The following is a 21872-nucleotide window of genomic DNA, read 5'->3' on the forward strand; positions in this document are numbered from 1 at the left end:
ATTCTGAATCACAGCCCTGGCAAGGAAACAACACTGGGTAATCTCTTGAAAAAATAGAAAATCAGAATGACCAATGATACCACCAAAAGAAAAAAAAACTTCATCTCACTTTGCCATCTTATGGGGGTTCAGTTCTAAGCCGGCATGCAGGGCTACACTTCAGTCTTGCTACGTTAAGTATTCTCCTTCTGCAGGGAGTGTAGAACATCAGTATATAAATAATTGCTGCTTGAAATGGAAAAATAAAATAAAAAAGGGTGTGAAAAAAGAGAAAATTGTCCCAAGTAACAATCCACCCCCTCGCAGCTGTAAATTACTCATTAGTCGTTAATGTCACTGTACCGAGCTGGAGCTGAGTCAGCTGCCGCCCAGGCTGCCGTGAAGCCCAGTTCGTCTCCCTCATCTTTCATTACAGGGCTTTCACACCATGCATCAGTACCAGAGGAAAGACCAATGCTCTGTAGCAGGAATTCCATCCAAGTTGACTCTGGAGCAATTTGGTTCCAAGCAAATCAATTACTCTCAGTAAAAACAAGAGAAGGAATTCCTTTCTTGCCAATTTCCTATCAAAAATGATCTAGAAAAAAAATGATCTAGAAAGATAGAGGAAGAACAGATATATTTACTTCTATATCTGCCTCAAGTTCTCTGGGATCTCGTTATTCTTACTCATTAATATATGCTCTGTTCCTTATGCACCATGTTTAAAGGCAAATGCTTAAAATAGAACAAAGTGAAATATTAAAATTCCTTAACAATTTTGAGTAGTAATTCCTAATTTTTAAAAAAGATTTTATTTATTTATTTGACAGACAGAGATCACAAGTAGGCAGAGAGGCAGGCAGAGAGAGAAGGGGAAGCAGGCTCCCTGTCGAACAGAGAGCCTGATGCGGGCGGGACTCGATCCCAGGATCCTGAGATCACGACCTAAGCCGAAGGCAGAGGCTTAACTCCCTGAGCCACCTAGGCACCCTAGTAATTCCTAATTTTTACAAAAACTGCTATTTCCTTAGATCCTGTCAAATATGTATAAGCCTAATATGTTAATAAATACACCTTCATTAATAAAGCCTCTTAAGGGAGCTTGGGAAGCTCAGTGGTTAAGCATCTGCCCTGGGCTCAGGTCCTGATCCCAGGTTCCTGGGATCAAGCCCACATCGGGTTCCCTGCTCCTCGGGGAGCCTGCTTCTCCCTCTCCTTCTGCCTTCCCTCTGCTTGTGCTTTCTCTCAAATAAATAAAACCCTTAAAAATAAATAAACAAATAAACAAACAAACAAATAAATAAATAAAGCTTCTTGATTTGCCTGGAAAAAAGATGTACAGTGATCCACACAATTAAATCACATATTACACAGTTGTCATGTAGAACTCTACTTATTATTGGTAGAAATAAAATTTAATAGGGGCGCCTGGGTGGCTCAGTGGGTTAAGCCTCTGCCTTTGGCTCAGGTCATGATCCCAGGGTCCTGGGATGGAGCCTGGCATTGGGCTCTCTGCTCAGCAGGGAGCCTGCTTCCTCCTTTCTCTCTGTCTGCCTCTCTGCCCACTTGTGATCTCTGTCAAAAAAATAAATAAAAAATCTTTAAAAAAATTAATATAATTATGAGAAGTTTTATTACAACTGATTAATTTTTATATGATTTTTTTTTACTTGGATTCTTAAGGGTAAGCTAAATATTTGAAGTATGTCTTGCTCAAACTCTCTCCCCTCCCTCTCTCATCTTTTCTGTTGTGTCTTCACACTTCTCACTTTACTCTTTCCACTTATCTAGGCATTTATTTATTCTGTTAATATTCTGATATTATCAGACCATATTCTGATAATATTGTTAAATTAATTTCTTGCTCCAATTATCATCACATTTTCAAAATATACCTGTATTTTTCTTTTTCCCTCCTTTTTTTTTTTTTCTTTTTAAAGACTGTATTTATTGGGGCGCCTGGGTGGCTCAGTGGGCTAAAGCCACTGCCTTCGGCTCAGGTCATGGTCTCGGGGTCCTGAGATCGAGCCCTGCATCGGGCTCTCTGCTGGGCGGGGAGCCTGCTTCCTCCTCTCTCTCTGCCTGCCTCTCTGACTACTTGTGGTCTCTGTCTATCAAATAAATAAATAAAATCTTTAAAAAAAAAAAAGAAAAAAAAAGACTGTATTTATTTATTTGTCAGAGAGAGAGAAAGGGCATGAGCGAACACAAGCAGGGGGAGCAGCAGGCAAAGGGAGAAGCAGGCTCCCTGCCGAGCAAGGAGCCCAATGCGGGACTCAATCCCAGGACCCTGGGATCATGACTCGAGCAGGGGCTTAACCCGAGTGAGCCACCCAGGTGTCCCTTTTTCCCTCCTTTTATTGACTAGTTTGAAATACATGCATTTTTTTTCTCTTGCTACCACTATAAAATCAACAAGTGGGTAAACATAATTAGATTTCATATGTGTAGACATTCTCTGTGGGTTACTATACATGAGACTATTTTAATATTTTTTAAAAAATAATGTAGAAAAGGTACTCACCCACAGTCCCTTCTGTGCCATCTGTTTCCTTTGGGATATAATGTGCAGAAAGATCACTCTGAAGGACTTCGTCTGATGTGGCTCTGGCTAAAGCAGCAGCCAAAAAGGAAGGGCAATTACTGAAATAAAAAAGGCCTATTTCAGTAAGAATTAGGAAATAATACATTTGATATTATTACCAATTATTAACATATCTGTCTCAAAACAAAATTGTGTCTTTAAACACTATTCAACACATATTTATTGAGTGCATATTATGTGCTATACACTCTACCTTGGCTCTGGGTATACACTGGTGAGTACACAGACATGGCCTCTGACCCAGTAGGGCTTAAAATCTAGTTAGGGAGACAGATGATAAATAAGTAAACAAACAGGACACAACTTAAAATTGGGATGTTTTATAAAAGAAACAAACAGGGTACAGAATTATAGAAGGGGGATGGTCAGGAATCCATATCTTGAAGGATAAGAAAGATTCGGTTCTGTGGATGTGGGAAGCTGGGAGAGAATATTCCAGGCAGAGAAAATAGCATGTGTACAGATCCTTTCTGAGAGCTTGGTATGTGTGAGGAACTGAAAAAAGCCCAGAGAAGATGAAGTATGGTGGATAAAGAGGGAAGATGGCAGGGAGTAAGGTCAGAGGGACTGGCAACAGCCAGTTATACGAACCATATAGATCATGGAAAGGAAAGTGATCTCACTCAAAAGTGCACTGGGAAGCTACTGAAGGTTGTAAGCAAGAGCATGCCATACCCAGACATATTAATTAAAATATGACTTTGACTGCTGTGCCAAAGGAATTCGGAAAGAATGAGGAGGGTGGCCAATAAGGAGATTGTTGTAATCCAGGTGAAACTGAAAAAAAAAAATAGTATATTCTAAAAAAAGAAAATACAGAACTTGCTGATTATTAGAATATAGAAATAAAAGAAAAGAAGGCTGAGTCCTGGGTTTTGGTCTAAGCAACTAGGTGAATGGTGGCATCATTCACCTAGACGGAAAAACCAGGAAAAGAACAGGTTTGTGGGAAGCAAAGGGTAAAGAAGAAAACAAGAGTTCATTTTAAAGCATGTTAAGTTGGAAATACCTTTGAGATACCCTAATGAAGGTATCAAATGAAGTGAAAGTTATTAGACATTGTAGTGTGGAGCTCAGAGATGATAGAAAATTCGGAAGTCATGAATCTATGGATGATATTTAAGACTACTGAAATAGACTGCATCACATAGGAAGAAATTATAAAAAGAGAATTGCCTCTTGTTTTCCAAACCCTTTCAGAATAGGAAAGTTATCTCACGCCTCACCACTGTATGTTGGGGAGTTCTAGGAAGGGTTTAGATAGTTTTCTTTTTTTTTTTTTTTTTAAGATTTTATTTATTTATTTGACAGAGATCACAAGTAGGCAGAGAGGCAGGCAGAGAGGTGGGGAGGCGGGAGCAGGCTTCCCGCTGAGCAGAGAGCTGGATGTAGGGCTCAGTCCCAGGACCCTGAGATCATGACCTGAGCCAAAGGCAGAGGCTTTAACCCACTGAGCCTCCCAGGTGCCCAGATAGTTTGCTTCTTTTAGTCACCACATTTTTATATCAAGTGGAATTATACCGAAGGAGCTTTCATCAAGAAATTATACCCAAGGAATCTCACCTGCACTTGATCTCACTGAGTTCCTAAACCTCTAGCCTGAGCCTGAGGCTGTTAAGGGATGGAACTTTGGGAGACTTTAGGGGGGGTGGGAGTCAGGGGAGTGTGTATGTGTGAAGGATGTGAATTATGTGGCCAGAACAGACATGGCAGGGGCACCTGGGTGGCTCAGAGAGTTAAGCAGCTGCCTTTGGCTTGGGTCATGATCACCATGTCCTGGGATTGAGCCCCACAGCATCAGGTTCCCTACTCAGCAGGGTGTCTGCTTCTCCCTCCCCCTGCCCTTATGCTCTCACTTGTTTTCTCTCTCTCTCTTTTTCTCAAATAAATAATTAAAATCTTTAAAAAAATAAAATTAAAATTAAAAAAATAACAGATTTGGCAGATTGTTTTTCTAAAACAGGCCACAACAATATTCTGGTAGCTGGTACAGCTGCTTTGGCAGTTCCTTAAAATGCTGAAGTTCTTACATAACCCAGCAATTCCCCTTACATACATCAACACAAAAACATGTACCTGAATGTTCATGGCAGCATTATTCATAATAGCCAAACAGGAGAAACAACCAACCAATCAACTGATTATGGATAAATAAAAGCAGCATATTCATACATGCTACAATGTGGATAAACCTTAGAAATATTATGGCAATAGAAGCCAGTCACACAACTTCTAAGCCTGAAATCACAAGGGAGGAAGGAGCAGCCTCTGATCCCAGAGACACAGCAGTCCACACTAGAAATGTCAAGCCTGTGCACAGGAGCCCAGTGAAAGAAGCCCAGTTAACAAACACCCTGACCTTACTTTCTTCCCATCTTCTTAACTTCTGCTAGTGCCTTCCAAAGGGGAAGCAAACTGAAAAACAGGGAACAAAGAAGGCACCCAGGACAAGGATCAAAGCTGAGATGTATAGGGAGTGGTTTGGGGAAGAAAAGAAAGTTATCTAGTACAGTGGTTAAAAAAAAAAAAAGCATTTTCAGTGAAATCTTTCCACATATCACACAAGTGAGATTTAATATAAAAGTCTGACCACTGGAAATGAAATTAGATAAGGGAAGAAAGGACTTCATGTGCCTCTTAGGCAAGGGAGGGAGTGAGATGTTGGGTAGAGGTAATTCTTAATGTCTTTTTGATATTTTCTATGTTTACCAAATTCTCCTTATAAAACAAACACTAAGTTTGAAATAAAAGTTGAGATTTAATAAAATGGTAAAAAAAAAAAAAAAAGCCAGTCACAAAAGACCACATACTCTATGATTCCATTTATATAAAAAGTCCAGAATAGGCAAACCTACAGAAACAGAGTATAGCAGCAGTAGCCTAGGGCAGAGAGGTTAGTTGAATAGGGAGTAACTGCTGATGGGTAGGAGGTTTCTTTTTGCAGTATGAAAATGTTCTGAATCTCGGACTGTAGTTAGTGATGGTTAAACAATTATGAATGTACTAAAACCACTGAACTGTATATTTTAAATGGGTAACTTTTATGCTGTGTGAATTACATCTCAATAAAGATGTTTAAAAAATCATTGACTTTGTTAAGAACATTGAATAGTGGAGGTGAAAATAAGATTAGAATGGGTAAGTGGGAGGCAAGGAGGTGTGGCAGTAACTGAAAGGGCATTTGAGGACAGGGCCGGTTCTTATTTTAGAATGGCATAGAATGTGACTGTTTACTAAATGAAATAATCTAGTAGAGAACGACTGAAAGATAATGCAGGAAATGGGGGATGACCAAAGGAGTGAAGCTCCTGAGAAGGCAGGAAGAGGAGAGATCCAAAACATATCTGGAAATTGCTGACCTTTGATAGCATAAGGAACATTTCACCAGTTGGAAAAGAAAGGCAGAAAATGGGTAAAGATGCAGGGAGGTTTCTAGATTTCTTAGTAGGAAAATCAGAGAGTTCCCATCTAAAGGTTTGCGTCAACAGTAGCTTACTGAGGCTTACAGTGTTTGAGGCACTGTTCTGGTGCTCAGGATACAAATGACCAAAAAGGACAAAAACTCCTGCTTTGGAACCCTCATGCACTGTTGGCGAGAATGTAAATTGGTACAGCCACTACAGAACACAGCATGGAGTGTCCTCAAAAAATTAAGAGATCTCATACAACCTAGTAATTCCATCTCTGAGGATTTACCCAAAGAAAGCCAAAACACGGATTCAAAAAGATACACAGCCTTATGTTTGTTGTAGGACCATTTACAACAGCCAAGATAAGGAAATAACCTAAATGTCCATCCACAGATGAATGGATAAAGAAGGTGTGGTATATATACAATAGGAAGTTAGCTATAAAAAAGAATGAAATCTTGCCATTCACGGTAACATGGATGGACCTAAGTGAAATAAGTCAGAAAAAGGACCATATGATTTCACTTATATGTGGGATCCAAAAAACAAATGAACAAACAAAAAAACAGAAACAGACTCATAAATACAAAGAACAAAGTAGTGGTTGCCAGTGGAGAGGGAATTGGGAAGGGGTGAAGGGGATTAAAAGGTACAAACCCCCAGTTATAAAATCAGTGTCATGGGGATGAAAAGTACAGCATAAGGAATACAGTCGATATCGTACTAAATTTGTATGGTGACAGATGGGTTACTATATATGGCGAGCTTTTCATAATGTATAATTGTTGACTCACTGTGTGATTTACCTGAAACTAACACTGTATGTCAACTATACTTTTAAAACAAAAACAAAAATAACCCATCTCTGGAGCTTCCATTCTGGAGAATGGCTTCTCAATGAAGTATGGGGTTAGATCAGTAGTTCTCAAACTTTTACAGGCATCAGAATCAAGGCTTGTTAAAACACAAATTGCTGGGCCCCATCCCCAGAGTTTCTGACTCGCTAGGTCTTAAGGATGACTTCAGAATTTTCATTTTTAACAAGTTTCCAGATGAGGTGCATGCTGCTGGGCTAGGGACCACACTGTGAGAACCAATGCGTTAGGTTATCAACTGGGTGGTGAGGATACAAGTATATAGGGCAGGAGGGATGAAGAGAAAGTAGGTATGAAACAGTCATGTCAGAGAGGACTGTCACTGCTAAAAGACTGAGACAATTTTTAAATAAAACCAGTCTTTCTGGTTGTACAATTTTCTCCATCTATGTCCATGCGCTGGAAGACGTGTTGGTAAAAAGAATTGCCTAATTCATTAAGGTTTGGGATTTTGCAAGGTGAGTATTAACAAGTGAAGAAGAAACATTGAAATTTGGTATCTTTTTAAGCATGTGATTACAGTGTTAGACCATGAACGTTAAATGGGTTAAGAAAGAACAGACATGAATGGTAAATCAGGTGGTCTAAATGTAATTAAACAACTAGTGGGAGTACTTGGGCACACAACCTAGAAAGATGAAGTATTGTAGTCTGAGAATAGGATGCCTGTGTATAGGATTTTGGAGCCAGTGCAGTATTTGTGATAATAAGGTTTAGGTGAGACCAAGAAAGTGAGTGGTTGAGTGGTTTAGAAACAAATAAAATGGCAATGTTTATATTTGAAGTCCTCAAGGATTAAAAAAAAAAAAAAAAGGAAAATTATCATTATCATCATTCATCAGTATTTTTCAAATTGTAGGTTACAACCCATAAAATTCATGAAATGAATTTTATGAATGTGACCAGCATTTTTTTTTTTTTAAGATTATCTACTTGAGAGAGAGAGAGAGAGCACAAGCCAGGCCAGGGGTAGAGGGTCACAGGGAGAGGAAGAAGCAGGCTCCCCACTGAGCAGAGAGGCTGAAGTGGGGCTCGATACCAGCCACCTTTTTTAAAAAATAGGAAGTAGGGTATATGAGGTAAGGCTAAGTACTCTGTATACACCTATAAGTATATACTGAATCTTGATTATGATAAAAAATTTTTTTGAAAGCTACTGCCCTTTAGCAATTATGAAATAAATTGATGACATCCCTTGAAATCCAAATGCTATCCATTTCTCCTTTCATGCTAAGTTAACTGAGTTTTTGATAAGTTTAAATTTTTCTTCATAAACCTAAATAAACTCAACACTGCTTGTTTTTTAACTTTTTTTTTTAAGATTTTATTTATTTATTTGACAGACAAAGATCACAAGTAGGCAGAGAGGCAGGCAGAGAGAGAGAGAGGAGGAAGCAGGCTCCCCGCTGAGCAGAGAGCCCAATGTGGGGCTCGATCCCAAGATCCTGAGATCATGACCCGAGCTGAAGGCAGAGGCTTTTACCCACTGAGCCACCCAGGCGCCCCGTTTTTTAACTTTCTATCATGCTTTACTTTGACTAACTGGAGACATCCAAATATTTTGCATAACTGGACTTTTAGTATATAGTTACAAGATTTACTTGGTCCTTTTGTTTCAAAATTTATATTAAAATTACCTAAAAACCTCTATTGTAATCATATTCCCTAGAATTCCTCTCACTACCAAGGAAGAAAAAGACATCTTCAGTGTAATTAGTAAAATACCTAGAATCTAGGTTCACCAAAGGTAAGAATATGAAAACTTTAGAGAATAAGGGAAGAACCATTAGTCTCATTAATGTGTCACCTGCAATACATTTTTAGTCACAGTTAATGTAATTTTTTACTTTTTGTCACACAGAATGAAAATATTTTCAGTGAAGTAGGGAGGAGGATTAGCTGACTAATAGCTAGATATAAAACATCTAGCTAGACACTTCACCCACATCAGCTATCTCTACCTGTCAGAAAACTGTAACACTTAGCATGAATAAGTTCTTATGATTTTGACTCTGAAATCAAAGTGACTATTTCTGAAAAACCAGAATTGCAAATATATTTTAAAGCAGTCACATCAGTGAATATTTGATACAAGTCAAATAAAAGCTTATCATTAGAGCTTGTCATTCTTAAGAGAATTACCAGGAGTGACTAACATGATAATAACATAGTAAACTGCTTTCTTTCATCATTTCTCATACAGCCCTGGACAGAAGCATTTACGATGCTGATGCATGAAGGTCTCAAAGTTTGGCAAATGTATTGCAGAGCAAGTACCAGAGAATGGCCAAAACTCACAGCAGTTTGTAGAATTGCGGTTAAAATTGTTATTACCTCAAGAACATTGCTGAAGTAGAGTAGGATTCAACTTTTTTTTAACTTTTGCAGTGTGTATTATTTTAAGAGACTGGCTCTTTTAAAGTCAAATTAATCATGTTAAGGCCCTCAAATACAGTCCAAGAAAGATCCTTTGCTATTTATATATGTTAACAGATATTTCTGAAGTGCTTACCATGCCTATCTTCAAGCAATTCACATCCTGAGAACAAAGGGAAACGTGTTTTCATGCATACCAATTTATTACTTTCTTGTTTGCTTAGGCATCAAAGTATAGACTTTATATATTCATAGGTAAAAATAAATCCTTGTCTAGTTTAAATCTAAGCCATACATGAACGATATTCATAGCTTTGTACAATGTTGAAATATCATTAATTAGGGGTCCACTCAGTTTTAATTCCAAGTTTAGTCACATAAATAAATCATGCCACTTCATTAAAGCTATTTATGTTACTGGATGCATATCTGAACTTCTGTGTATAGTGACTTTCTCAATGTTATGTACTGTAAGGCAAAAATTCAGACTCTGTCAAGCTTCATAAGCTGAACTCTGTAATCAATTCTTGCAGTGAGTCTACTAGTTAGGAAAGAATCCTTCAGATATTGTGTTGCTTGTTTTCTTAAAGACCCATACATATACCATAAACAAAAAAAATATTGTCATCAACTGGTTACAAAGTTTAATATTTCAAACAAGAGAGTACTATTTCCTACCTGTTTAAAAATACTTATTTACAAGAGCTTATTCTCCTATCTCCATTCTATAGGCCGACAAGAGTCCAATCTACAGTTTCCAATAGAGAAAAGAAAAGGAGTCAGACTGGAACTGAATCTGAAAGGTAGCTTTCTTCTAGCACTGTATATCACCATCTTGGTACAGAGCAGAAAACACAATAAATTATTTTGGCATAAAAACATTTACTTTGCATTCATTTTCAAATACCATGCATAAATAAGTCCCCTTAGATGGACAGGATAGTATTTTAGATCTTTTTCTAAGTTGACTTGCTAGTACCTTCCACACACATATCAAGACAATATACATTTTAAGGCTGCAAACTGAATTCTCATTATAAACCAGGCTAGGAAGCATTTTCATCACAATGCCAAACCTACACAATCACTAAAGACATTATTAGATAAATTAGAGGTTTAAAAGTACATCCTTCCTGACACTGGCAATGTGGGTGTTGGCACAGCACCCACAGCTGTGTTTCAGCAGTCTTGGCAAAGCACTGCCAAGGTAAAAAAAAAAAATTCTTGAAGGTGGGAAGTTTCCATCAATTAACTTTGAGAGACTTGTCTAGAGCAGCCTCATCTCGGCCCACATGTTATGATGATTCTGTCTGCTCAGTATACCCTTGCTAGGGTGACAGTCACTTAAATGTTGAATTTCTGATTACCAGCACCCCCCCCACACACCACCAAGTTAATCATATGTATTTTAAATCTAGAATAACACATTAAACTAAAATTAAAAAGGCAAAGTCTCCACCTGAATTGGTATTCTTTTTCTCAGTGGACTAAACAGTTAAAATCAGGGCTGAATTTTTTCCTCTCTAAGCTATTTTCTTTACTTCTACAGCAATCTCGAGGAATGCCACCTGGAGTCAACGGGTTGTAATGCCCACACATCACAGATTCTCTTAGTTAGCTCTTCTGAATCTAAATGATGATACCTACCAAATGACTAGTTCCTGCAGTTCTGAGTTGGGGTTCTCACAACAGAAATCTCAGTCTCTACTGCTGCTTTCAGTGTAATCGTAATAGCCATTTGTTCACACTGACCAGGCTGACATTCAAGCAAAAACAACAGTATCCTAAGTTTTCTGTGAACAGCAATCTAGATGCTACACAATGACTTACCCAAGGTCAAAATACCACTAGGACCACAAGACCACAGAAAGAAGAAAGTTTAGTAGTAACTGTCTTTCTTGGGATCCTTCCTCTCTGACCAAAAGGAATTTAAACAGCACAAATTTACTGAAACTTGTCAATACAACCAATGTGAACTTCCTGTTGCTAAAACCTCTAATCTCTTTTCCCATCCAACTCATTGAGGAGCTAAGTGACTGGCTCCTATCCACTCATCATGCCCTCCACTTTGATAAACTTTCTTCTCTAGGCTTCTAGATCATCACACTCTCTTAATGTAACTCTTAGGATTCTGTCTTCTCAGTCTCCTTTGATGGTTTTTCCTCTGCCCCCTGCACTTGTAATTCCTCTCATTATTGTAAATATTTTCCTTTTTGCATAGCCTTTATACTTTTCTAATATACTACACACATTTCTTATTATGTTTATTGTTTATGTCTCCATTCCTCTTCCCACCTGACTGCAAATGTTTTTATCTGTTTCTGGTGATTGATGTCTAATGCCCAGATCAGTGTCTGGCACACAATGACCAATATTTGCTGAATGAATAAACTTCTGTTTTCCGATTTATACATGTTTAAGCCATTCCCTAACTCCTTAGAATGAATGTTCCTTAAGAGAAGAAAGTCAATACATTTATGAAAGAGTGTTCCATTTAACAATGCTGAAGTCTTACATGCAGGCTATGAAACAGGCTGGTATCAGTAAACAGGTGATAACCATTGGCAAAAAGGAAATTATGGTCATATTTACACTTTTGTTGTCAACTCAAACAGTTTGTGCCAACACCTCACTTATCTTAGACTTTAGTCCCTCTCAATAAGAGATAATGTATTTAAACTTCAAAAGTATTTGTGGCTTTTTAATAGGAATTCTACTTCAATATTTTGAAATAATCGACCAGTGTTAAGAAAGCAGGGAGTAGTAGGGAGACCCTGGACTTGCCTCATCCCCCAAACACAGCTAGGATCAACATCAAATCATTTTGAACAACTAAGAAATCGATCTGAGGATTAAGAAAACTGCACATTTGGAGGGAGAATGTGGCAGATGCCAGGTCTAGAGATGTGACCTGGGGGAGAGAAAAGCCACAGTGCCGCAGAAGGGAGGAAGCCCTTTTCCTGGAGAGAAGTCAGGGAGAGAGGGACAGAACAGGAGAGAGAGCAGCATGTAGGGTTCCAGAAGACACTGTAGTGTGGGTGTTCCCTAGGTCACACTGGGAGAGAATGCTCCCCCTCTTGGAGTATATTTGGAAAAGGACAAAAGGCCCACTGAGCATCATTGAGCACTGTTTCAACAGCAGGGGACAGAGGAGAGCAGAAGACAGATGACCTGGTCACAGCTTTTCGCAGTGCTTCATTCATCATAGATGCCAGCCACCATGTGTGTGCCATGTGGCTTCTTTTCTGGGACAGAACAGTGTGAGGTGCAGCACTGCAGGGCTCTCCCTGGGGGAGGGGAGCAGGTCCACACCTTGTCAGGTCCTTTAAGATTTGGAGATTTGAATCCCAGTCCATGGCAAGAGGTAAAACACAAGAGAACTATGGTGCTGGGCATGCCCACAGTCAGGCACAGACAGGTTGAGGGCAGGGATCTGACAGAAGCCTGGGCCACAAGAGGGGAGATTGTTTGCTTTTCTGTGAGGACCTCCTGAACAGCAGTGGCCCCAAGATCCCCTGTCTCGGATGAGAGGGCGGGATGATGCCATCTTCCACCCTCCCTTAATCCCCCAACTCCCAGCAAGTATCAGAAAGAAACATAGTGCCTCTAGTAGAAGCTGGAGTCACTTAGACCAAACCCTGCTCCTCTGAGCCTGGGCAGGGGCATCTTACTAAAGCAGGTCTAACTGGGAGCCTGTGCAGTGGGCCTCTCTCTCAGAAGAACAACAGAGGCCCCTGCATGTACCAAATCTACTGATCACAGAGTGCTTCAAAGCCTCAGCTCTAGTTCTGGTGGAAATAGGACCAGGCTTTCTTTTTTTATTTTTTATTTTTATTTTTTTATTATTATTTTACATATACATATTTTTCTTTTTAATTTGGAATCGGGCTTATAGTTTTTTGTTCATTTGTTGGTTTGCTTCCTTTTCTCACTTTTTGGATCAGACTTTTTTTTCCCCCTCTTTTCTTTTTTCCTTCTTTCTTTTTCTTTGGAATCAAGCTTACAGTTTCTTTCCCCCCCACCCCCACCCCAAATCGGGCTTATCTTAACAAACAAATCAAAGCACATCTAGTTAAAGATCCAAACACTCCCCACTGCAAGCAAGGAGGAATTCTGTAGAGGACTGACCTGTGGGAAAGAGCAACCAAAACACAGCAACAGAGTGCATACAGCACATACAACACTTCCTGAAGCACCAGGCCCTGGACAGTGTATGACCCCTTCCTCACAAGCATGAAACAAAACAAGCTTTCATAAAAGCAAAAGACAGAAACCTGGACATAATGACAAGATGGAAGAATTCTCCCCAGAAGAAAGACCAAGTAGAAATCACACCCGGGGATTTTCTCAAAATAGGTATAAGCAATATATTTGACAAAGAATTTAGAACAACAGTCATAAGAATATTAGCTGGGCTTGAAGGAAGCAAAGAAGACACTAGGGAAACTCTGGCTGCAGAGATAAAAGACCTAAAAACTCATTCCGCCAAAATAAAAAAAACTGTAACTGAGAAGCAAAATCACTGGATGTAATAACAATGAAGATGGAAGAACCAGAGGATCAAACAGGTGATACAGAAGATAAAATTATGGAAAATAATGAAGATGAAAAGAAGACATAAAGAAAACTATTAGATCACAAATATAGACTTAAGAGAACTCAGCAAATCCACAAAGCGCAATAAAATCTGTATCAAAGGAGCCCTAGAAGGAGAAGAGTGGAACAAGGGGCAGAAGGATTATTTGAACAAATTTTGGCAGAGAACTTTCCTAATCTGGGGGAAGAAACAGGCATTCAAGTCCAGGAGGCACAGAGAGCTACACTCAAAATCAATAAAAACAGGTCAACACTAAGACTTATCATAGTGAAATTTGCAAAATACAAAGATAAAGAGAAAATTCCAAAAGCAGGTAGGGACAAAAGATCCTTAACCTACAAGGGCAGACATGAAAGGTAGGCAGAAGGCCTGTCCACAGAAATTTGGCAAGCCAGAAGAGAATGGCCTGATATATTCAACATGCTGAATGGGAAAAATATGCAGCCAAGAATACTCTATCCAGTAAGGCTTTCATTCAGAATAGAAGGAGAGATAAAGACTTTCCAAGACAAGCAAAAACTAAATGAGTTCATGAACACCAAACCACCTTTACAAGAAATTACTAAAGGGGACACTTTGAGCAGGAAAGAGACCAAAAGCAACAAAGACTAGAAAGAAATCTACAGGGACAGCAACTTTACAGGTAATACAATAGTACTAAATTCATATCAATCAATAATTACTCTGAATGTAAAAGGACTAAACGTACCAATTGAAAGACATCAGATGTCAGAATAGATAAAAAAAAAAATAAGACTATTGATATGCTGCTTACAAGAGACTTATTTTAGACCTAAAGACATCTCCAGATTGAAAGTAAGGGAGTGGAGAACAATCAGTCATGCTAGTGGACATCAAAAGAAAGCTGGAATAGCCCAACTTAATAGCAGACAAACTAGATTTTAAACCAAAGACCATAATAAGAGATGAAGAAGGACACTATATCATAATAAATATGTCTATCCAACAAGATCTAACAGTTGTAAATATTTATGCCCTCAACTTGGGAGCAGCAAATATATAAACCGAATAATAACAAACTTAAAGAAACTCACTGATAATAATAGAATAATAGTAAGGGGGGAGCCTGGGTGGCTCAGTGGGTTAAAGCCTCTGCCTTCGGCTCAGGTCATGATCCCAGGGTCCTGGGATCGAGCCCTGCATCGGGCTCTCTGTTCAGCAGGGAGCCTGCTTCCTCCTCTCTCTCTCTGCTTACTTGTAATCTCTGTCTGTCAAATAAATAAAAATAAAATCTTTAAAAAAAAAAAGAATAATAGTAAGGGACTTTAACGCCCCACTTACACCAATGGACAGATCATCTACGCAGAAGATCAACAAGGAAACAGGGGCTTTGAATGACACACTGGACCAGATGGATTTCACAGATACATACAGATACATTCACATAAAGTATCAGAATACACATTCTTTTTGAGTGCACATGGAATATTCTCCAGAACAAATCACATACTATATCACAAATCAGGATTCAACCACTACAAAAAAAATTGAGATCCTATTCCATGCATATTTTCAGACCACAACACTATGAAACTTGAAATCAACCACACAAAAAAATTTGGAAAGACCACAAATACATGGAGGTGAAAGAACATCCTACTAAAGAACGAATGGGTTAACCAGGAAATCAAAGAAGAAATTTTTTAAAAATGGGAGAAAATGCAAATGAAAACAGGACAAAGGCGGTCATAAGAGGGAGGTATATAGCAATACAGGCCTTCCTTAACAAGCAAGAGAAGTCTCAAATAATCAACCTAATCTTACACCTAAAGGAGCTGGAAAAAGAACAGCAAATAAAACTAAAACCAGCAGAAGAAGGGAAATAATTAAGATTAGAGCAGAAGTAAATGATATAGAAATTAAAAAAAAAAAAAAAGAACAGATCAACAAAACTAGGAGCCGGTTCTTTGAAAGAATTAACAAAACTGATAAACCCTAGCCAGACTTATCCAAAAGAGAAAGGACCCAAATAAATAAAATCATGAATGAAACAGGAAGGATCACAACCAACTTTGCAGAAATACAAATGACTAAGAGAATATTATGAGCAATTATATGACAAAAATATTGAGCAATCTGGAGGAAACAGATAAATTCCTAGAAATATATCAACTACCAAAACTGAAATAGGAAGAAATAGAAAATTCGAACAGACACATAACCAGCAAAGAAACTGAATCTGTAATAAAAAATCTCCCAGCAAACAAGAGTCCAGGGCTGGATGGCTTCCCAGGAGAATTCTACCAAACATTTAAAGAATAATTAATATCTATTCTTCTGAAGCTGTTCCAAAAAATAGAAATTTAAGGAAAACTTCCAAACTCATTTTATGAGGCCAACGTTACCTTGATTCCAAAACCAAAGACCCCACTAAAAAGAATTACAGACCAATATCCCCAGTGAACAATGAAGCAAAAATTCTCAAGATACAAGCCAACAGGATCCAACAGTACATTAAAAGGATTATTTACCATGATCAAATGAGATTTATTCCTGGGCTACAAGGGTGGTTCAATATTTGCAAATCAATCAATGTGATACACCACATTAATAAAAGAAAAGATAAGAACCATATGATCCTCTCAATAGATGCAGAAAAAGCATCTGACAAAATACAGCATCCTTTCCTGCAAAAAAACCTCTCAAGAAAATAGGGATAGAGGGAACATACTTCAACATCATAAAGGCCATTTACAAAAGACCCACAACTAATATCATCCTCAATGGGAAAAAACTGAGAGCTTTCCCCCTAAGATCAGGAACACAACAGGGATGTCCACTCTCACCACTGTCATTCAAAACAGTACTGGAAGTCCTAGCCTCAGCAAACAGCAAAAAGAAATAAATCAGCAAGGAAGAAGTCAAACTTTAACTCTTCACAAAATAATACTGTATGTAGAAAACCCAAAAGACTTCACCCCGAAGTTGCTAGAACTCATACATGAATTCAGAAAAGTCACAGGATATAAAATCAAGGTACAGAAATCTGTTGCATTTCTATACACCAAAAATGAAGCAACAGAAATAGAAATTAAGGAATCGATCCCATTTACAATTGCATGAAAAACCATAATATATCTAGAAATAAACCTAATCCAAGAGGTGAAAGATCTGTACTCTGAAAACTGTAAAACACTTATGAAAGAAACTGAATACACAAAGAAATGGAAAGACAGTCCATGCTCATGGATTGGAAGAACAAATGTTTTCAAATGTCTATATTACCCAAAGCAATCTACACGTTCAATGCAATCCCTATCAAAATGCTAACAGCATTTTTCACAGAGCTTAACAAAACAATCCTAAAATCTGTATGGAACCACTAAAGACCCAAAATAGCCAAAGCAACCTTGAAAAAGAACAGCAAAGCTGGAGGCATCACAATTCCGGACTGCATCTTACTATGTTTTTCAGAAGTGAATATTCTTTTTGCTGCTTCCAATAAGCTCTACTGTGGGTCAAATGCTATTAAACAGCATCACATGCTACAAAGAAATCATTTGTGAAAGGAAGAGTCAGTCAATATAGCAAACTTCATTGTTGTCTTAGTTTAAGAATGCCACAGCAACCCCAACCCTCAACCACCACCACCCTAGTCAGTCAACAACCATCAACATCAAGACAAGACCTTCTACCAACAGAAAGATGACAACTTGCTGAAACTTCAGATGATGGTTAGTATTTTTAGCAATAAAGTATTTTCTTTTTTTTTTTTTTAAGATTTTATTTATTTGACAGAGATCACAAGTAGGCAGAGAGGCAGGCAGAGAGAGAGGAGGAAGCAGGCTCCCTGGTGAGCAGGGAGCCTGATGTGGGGCTCGATCCCAGGACCCTGGGATCATGACCTGAGCCGAAGGCAGAGGCTTTAACCCACTGAGCCACGAAGGCACTCCAGCAATAAAGTATTTTCATTAAGGTATATACCTAGGTGTTTTTTTAGACATAATGCTATTGCACACTTTATAGACTACAGTATATTGTAAACATAACTTTTACATGCACTGGGAAACAGAAATTTTGACTTACTTTATTGTGATACTTGCTTTATTGTGGTGGTCTGGATCCAAACCCACAATTTCTCCAATGTATGGCTGTATTTTATTCTTAACTTCTTCCCAGCCAACAGATTGGCAACTGCAAGTTGTTCATAACAGGGTCTCTTTCCTCACATTGCTTTCTTCACATTTAAGAAAAACACAGTATATTTCCAATTCCTCATCCAGCTTCTCCTCTCCCCTTTTGTGGTACTAAACTAGACATTGAGAACTTCTGTTGGCAGCAAATGAATATTTCCAAAATTGTTTATTTTTGCTCCTCAGGGCACACCACCTCCTTTGGAGCATTTATTCTATTGGCTTTTACGGAGATCTGCAAATGTAGGCAAATTTTTCATCATTTTCTCAAACTCATTTGGCCTTTGTTACATTTTGACAGCCCTTACTCAATTTTGTGATTTGGTGTTAGAGATATTCCCTACTCTTACTGAAGATGGAGTTTGCATTTTTCTACCTTTTTCCAACTGGTGATTTCTGAGAGAAGCAGACAATGTCATTTTTCTACTATTTAAAAACCTTAAGTGAGCCCTTATTTTTTTAACGGGGATTGAACTGCTTTTCAGAGAGAGTGATAATTACTCTCACAATACAGAGACATATGCATTAACTCTATCTTGATTCTTGAGTAAACAAGATAAAATGATACTTTCTTGAAAGAATGCATATTCAACGAGTTGAGTCAAATACATTCAACTATGAAGCATTATAAATTACGGAAAGAAGTGATTCCAGAAGAAAAACTGATATGTCAGAAATCCATTCTAAACTCAGATTCTATGCTATTCAAATTTATCCTATGACCTTGTATTAGACGTTTTGCCCTCAGATTATTCTCTGTAAACTTAAAATCTTTGTTTGTAGCATGTATTTTGGGCAGAATTTAGAAATCCTATTTAAATTTACATTTTTAACAACTAAGCAATTTTGAGAGTTAATATCAAATCGGCCAAAAATTTATGAGGTGTTTATAATTCACCTTCCTCCTCCCTCAATTATTCCAAAAAGCCTAAGGAAAATTCAAGCCAGGCAAAACCTGCTGCAAATTGTAGAGCCCTTTCTAGTCTCCATAGCTAACATATGTTCAAAACCAAATGTAATACACCCAAAATGTAAATAAGTCACTGAGGAGGAAAAGCTGTGATGTATTTCCCTAATTTATTTGTTATTATTTTTAGAGTAATCTCTATACCCAACATGGGGCTGGAACTCATGACCTCAAGATTAAGAGTCATAGGCTCCCCCAACTGAGCCAGCCAGCTGCCCCTTTCCTACTTTATTATTATTTTTTTAAAGATTTTATTCATTTATTTGACAGACAGAGATCACAAGCAGGAAGAGAGGCAGGCAGAGAGAGAGAGAGGGAGAAGCAAGAGTCCCGCTGAGCAGAGAGCCCTATGCGGGGCTCGATCAGGTCATGGGGTCACGACCTGAGCCAAAGGCAGAGGCTTTAACCCACTGAGCCACCCAGGCACCCCCCTACTTTATTTTAATCACACATAATTACACAGTAATTCCAACAAATGGCCTGGCAGTACTCGCTTTTTATAAATTGTGATAAAACCTCAAGTAAATTCTTAGGACAGAGGTAGGAGGAAAAACGTCTGATGTTGAAAAGGATAACAATTTATCCCTTTATTAAGACCTCGCAAACATATCAGAATTTGAAATGATGAGTTAAGATTAGATAAACAAGTTATTTCTCAATGGTGTATATAAACAAAATAACATGATAACATAAAGAACTCCATCAGTGTTCTATGTATCGCTCCCTAGAACTTTCATTTTATTTTTTATTTTTATTTATTTATTTTTAAGATTTCATTTATTTATTTGACAGACAGAAATCACAAGTAGGCAGAGAGGCAGGCAGAGAGAGAGAGGGGGAAGCAGGCTCCCTGCTGAGTAGGGAGCCCGATGTGGGGCTTGATCCCAGGACCCTGAGATCATGACCCAAGCTGAAGGCAGAGGCTTAAACCACTGAACCACCCAGGCGTCCCAGAACTTTCATTTTTTTTTTTTAAGATTTATCTATTTATTTGACACACACAGAGAGAGAGATCACAAGTAGGCAGAGAGGCAGGCAGAGAGAGAGGGGGACACCGAGCAGAGAACCCGATGTGGGGCTCGATCCCAGGACCCTGAGACCATGACCCAAGCTGAAGGCAGAGGCTTAACCCTCTAAGCCACCCAGGCGCCCCCAGAACTTTCATTTTAAAAAACGTGTTTTGTATAGAGAATAAGGAATGTGGAACTTTTTATTTTGCAATTCTGGACCAGCTAGAGACAGGACGCTGACTGATCTTTTTAAATTTTCTCAGTGGCCACATTTTGGTTAACAATGTACCTAGAAGTATGTAAATCAGATTAAATTTTCTTCTGGAAACACACACACAATCCAGCAGTATTTCATATGAGTTCTGTGAAAACTTACATGCAGCCAGAAACATAATAGAGGCTTTTGCTTACTTTGCTTTACTCTGTGAAGTAAATAAGGAAGCAACTGCTTTTGGGTATCAAATGCTTTTTCCCTTCTTAATATTTCACTATGAAAGTTGTCAAATGTACAAAAAAGTTAAAAGAATTTTACAGTCAACATTAAAATACCAATTACTTAGACTCTTCCATTAGTATTTTGCTACTCATTTATCCATTCATCAATCCGCCTTATTTTTTATTTTAAAGCAACATACAGATATCAGTATACTCCCCACCCTATTTTTTTTAAGGATTTAATTCATTTATATGTCAGAGAGAAAGAGAGAGTGAGAGAGAGAGAACACAAGCAGGGGGAGAGGCAGGCAGTGGGAGAAGCAGGCTCCACGCTGAGCAGGGAGCCGGATTCGAGACTCAATTCCAGGGCTGCGGGATCATGACCTGAGCTGAAGGCAGACACTTAACCGACTGAGCCACCAGGCGTCCCTAGCATATATTCCCCTTTAAACACTTCAATATGCAGGGGCACCCGGGTGGCTCAGTCAGTTAAATGTCTGCCTTTCAGCTCAGGTCATGATCTCAGAGTCCTGGGATGGAGCCCTCTCCCAGGCTCCCTGATCACTGGGGAGTCTGCTTCGCCCTCTCCTTCTGCTCCACCCACCCAAGCTCCTGATTGTTGTCTTTCTCAAATAAATAAAATCTTTTTAAAAAAGTTTAAACACTTCAATGTGCATATAATTAACTAGAATTTAGTATTTATTTACAAGTTTTAGTAAAATTCACATGTAATAACATACACAAAATCATATATGTACTTTCACCAAATTTTGAGAAGTCCCTGTCAAGATACAGTATTATCACCATTTCTCAAGAAAGTTCCTTCATTCTTTTCTAGTCAATCACCACTCCCAGTCTTCTACTGTTCTTACCTTTCTCAACCATAGATTAGTTGTACTACTTCTTGAACCTCATATAAACAGATTCATATAACATGTGCTCTTTCAAGGCTTCTTTCACTCAGCAAAATGTATTCTAAATTCAGCCATATTCCTGTACATCAATAATCCATCCCATTTTTATTACTGAGTGCTTTCCATTGTGTTAATATACTACAGTTTATTTATTCTCCTGTTGGTGGACATATGGGCTATACCCAGTTTGGGGCTATGATGAATAAAACTGCTATAAACATTCCTGAGTGAGTCATTCTGTAGACATATGTTTTCATTTCTCTTGGAAACACCTAAGAAGAAGTGGAATTGCTGGGTCATAGGGTAGGTGTATAGAGAAACTATAGATCTCTTCCCAAAATGATTATACATTTTTACATGCCCACTGACAATGTATAAAATTCTGGTTGTTCCACATCTTCATCAGCATTTGGTGTTATCAGTTCTTTTAATTTTAGTCATTCTGGTGCCTATGTAGTGGTACCTTGTTGAGATTTTACTTTGCAATCAAATCTTTTTTAAAGACTTAATATAATAAGTAATATGATAATACCTAGAAATAATAAAT

The 21872-nt window shown here is 38.3% G+C and overlaps 1 protein-coding gene across 1 annotated transcript in view; it reads right to left on the bottom strand.

The window, feature by feature from the left end:
* The window catches only part of PPM1E (protein phosphatase, Mg2+/Mn2+ dependent 1E), a 200572-nt gene that overhangs the window by 20134 nt on the left and 158566 nt on the right, over positions 1–21872 (bottom strand). The window contains exon 2 of the mRNA XM_080827185.1: positions 2507–2625. Coding sequence (XP_080683311.1) covers positions 2507–2625 — 119 coding nt within the window. The remainder of the gene's footprint in view (positions 1–2506; positions 2626–21872) is intronic.

This window comes from Martes martes (assembly GCF_963455335.1).
Source record: "Martes martes genome assembly, chromosome: 16".
Classification (NCBI taxonomy): domain Eukaryota; kingdom Metazoa; phylum Chordata; class Mammalia; order Carnivora; family Mustelidae; genus Martes; species Martes martes.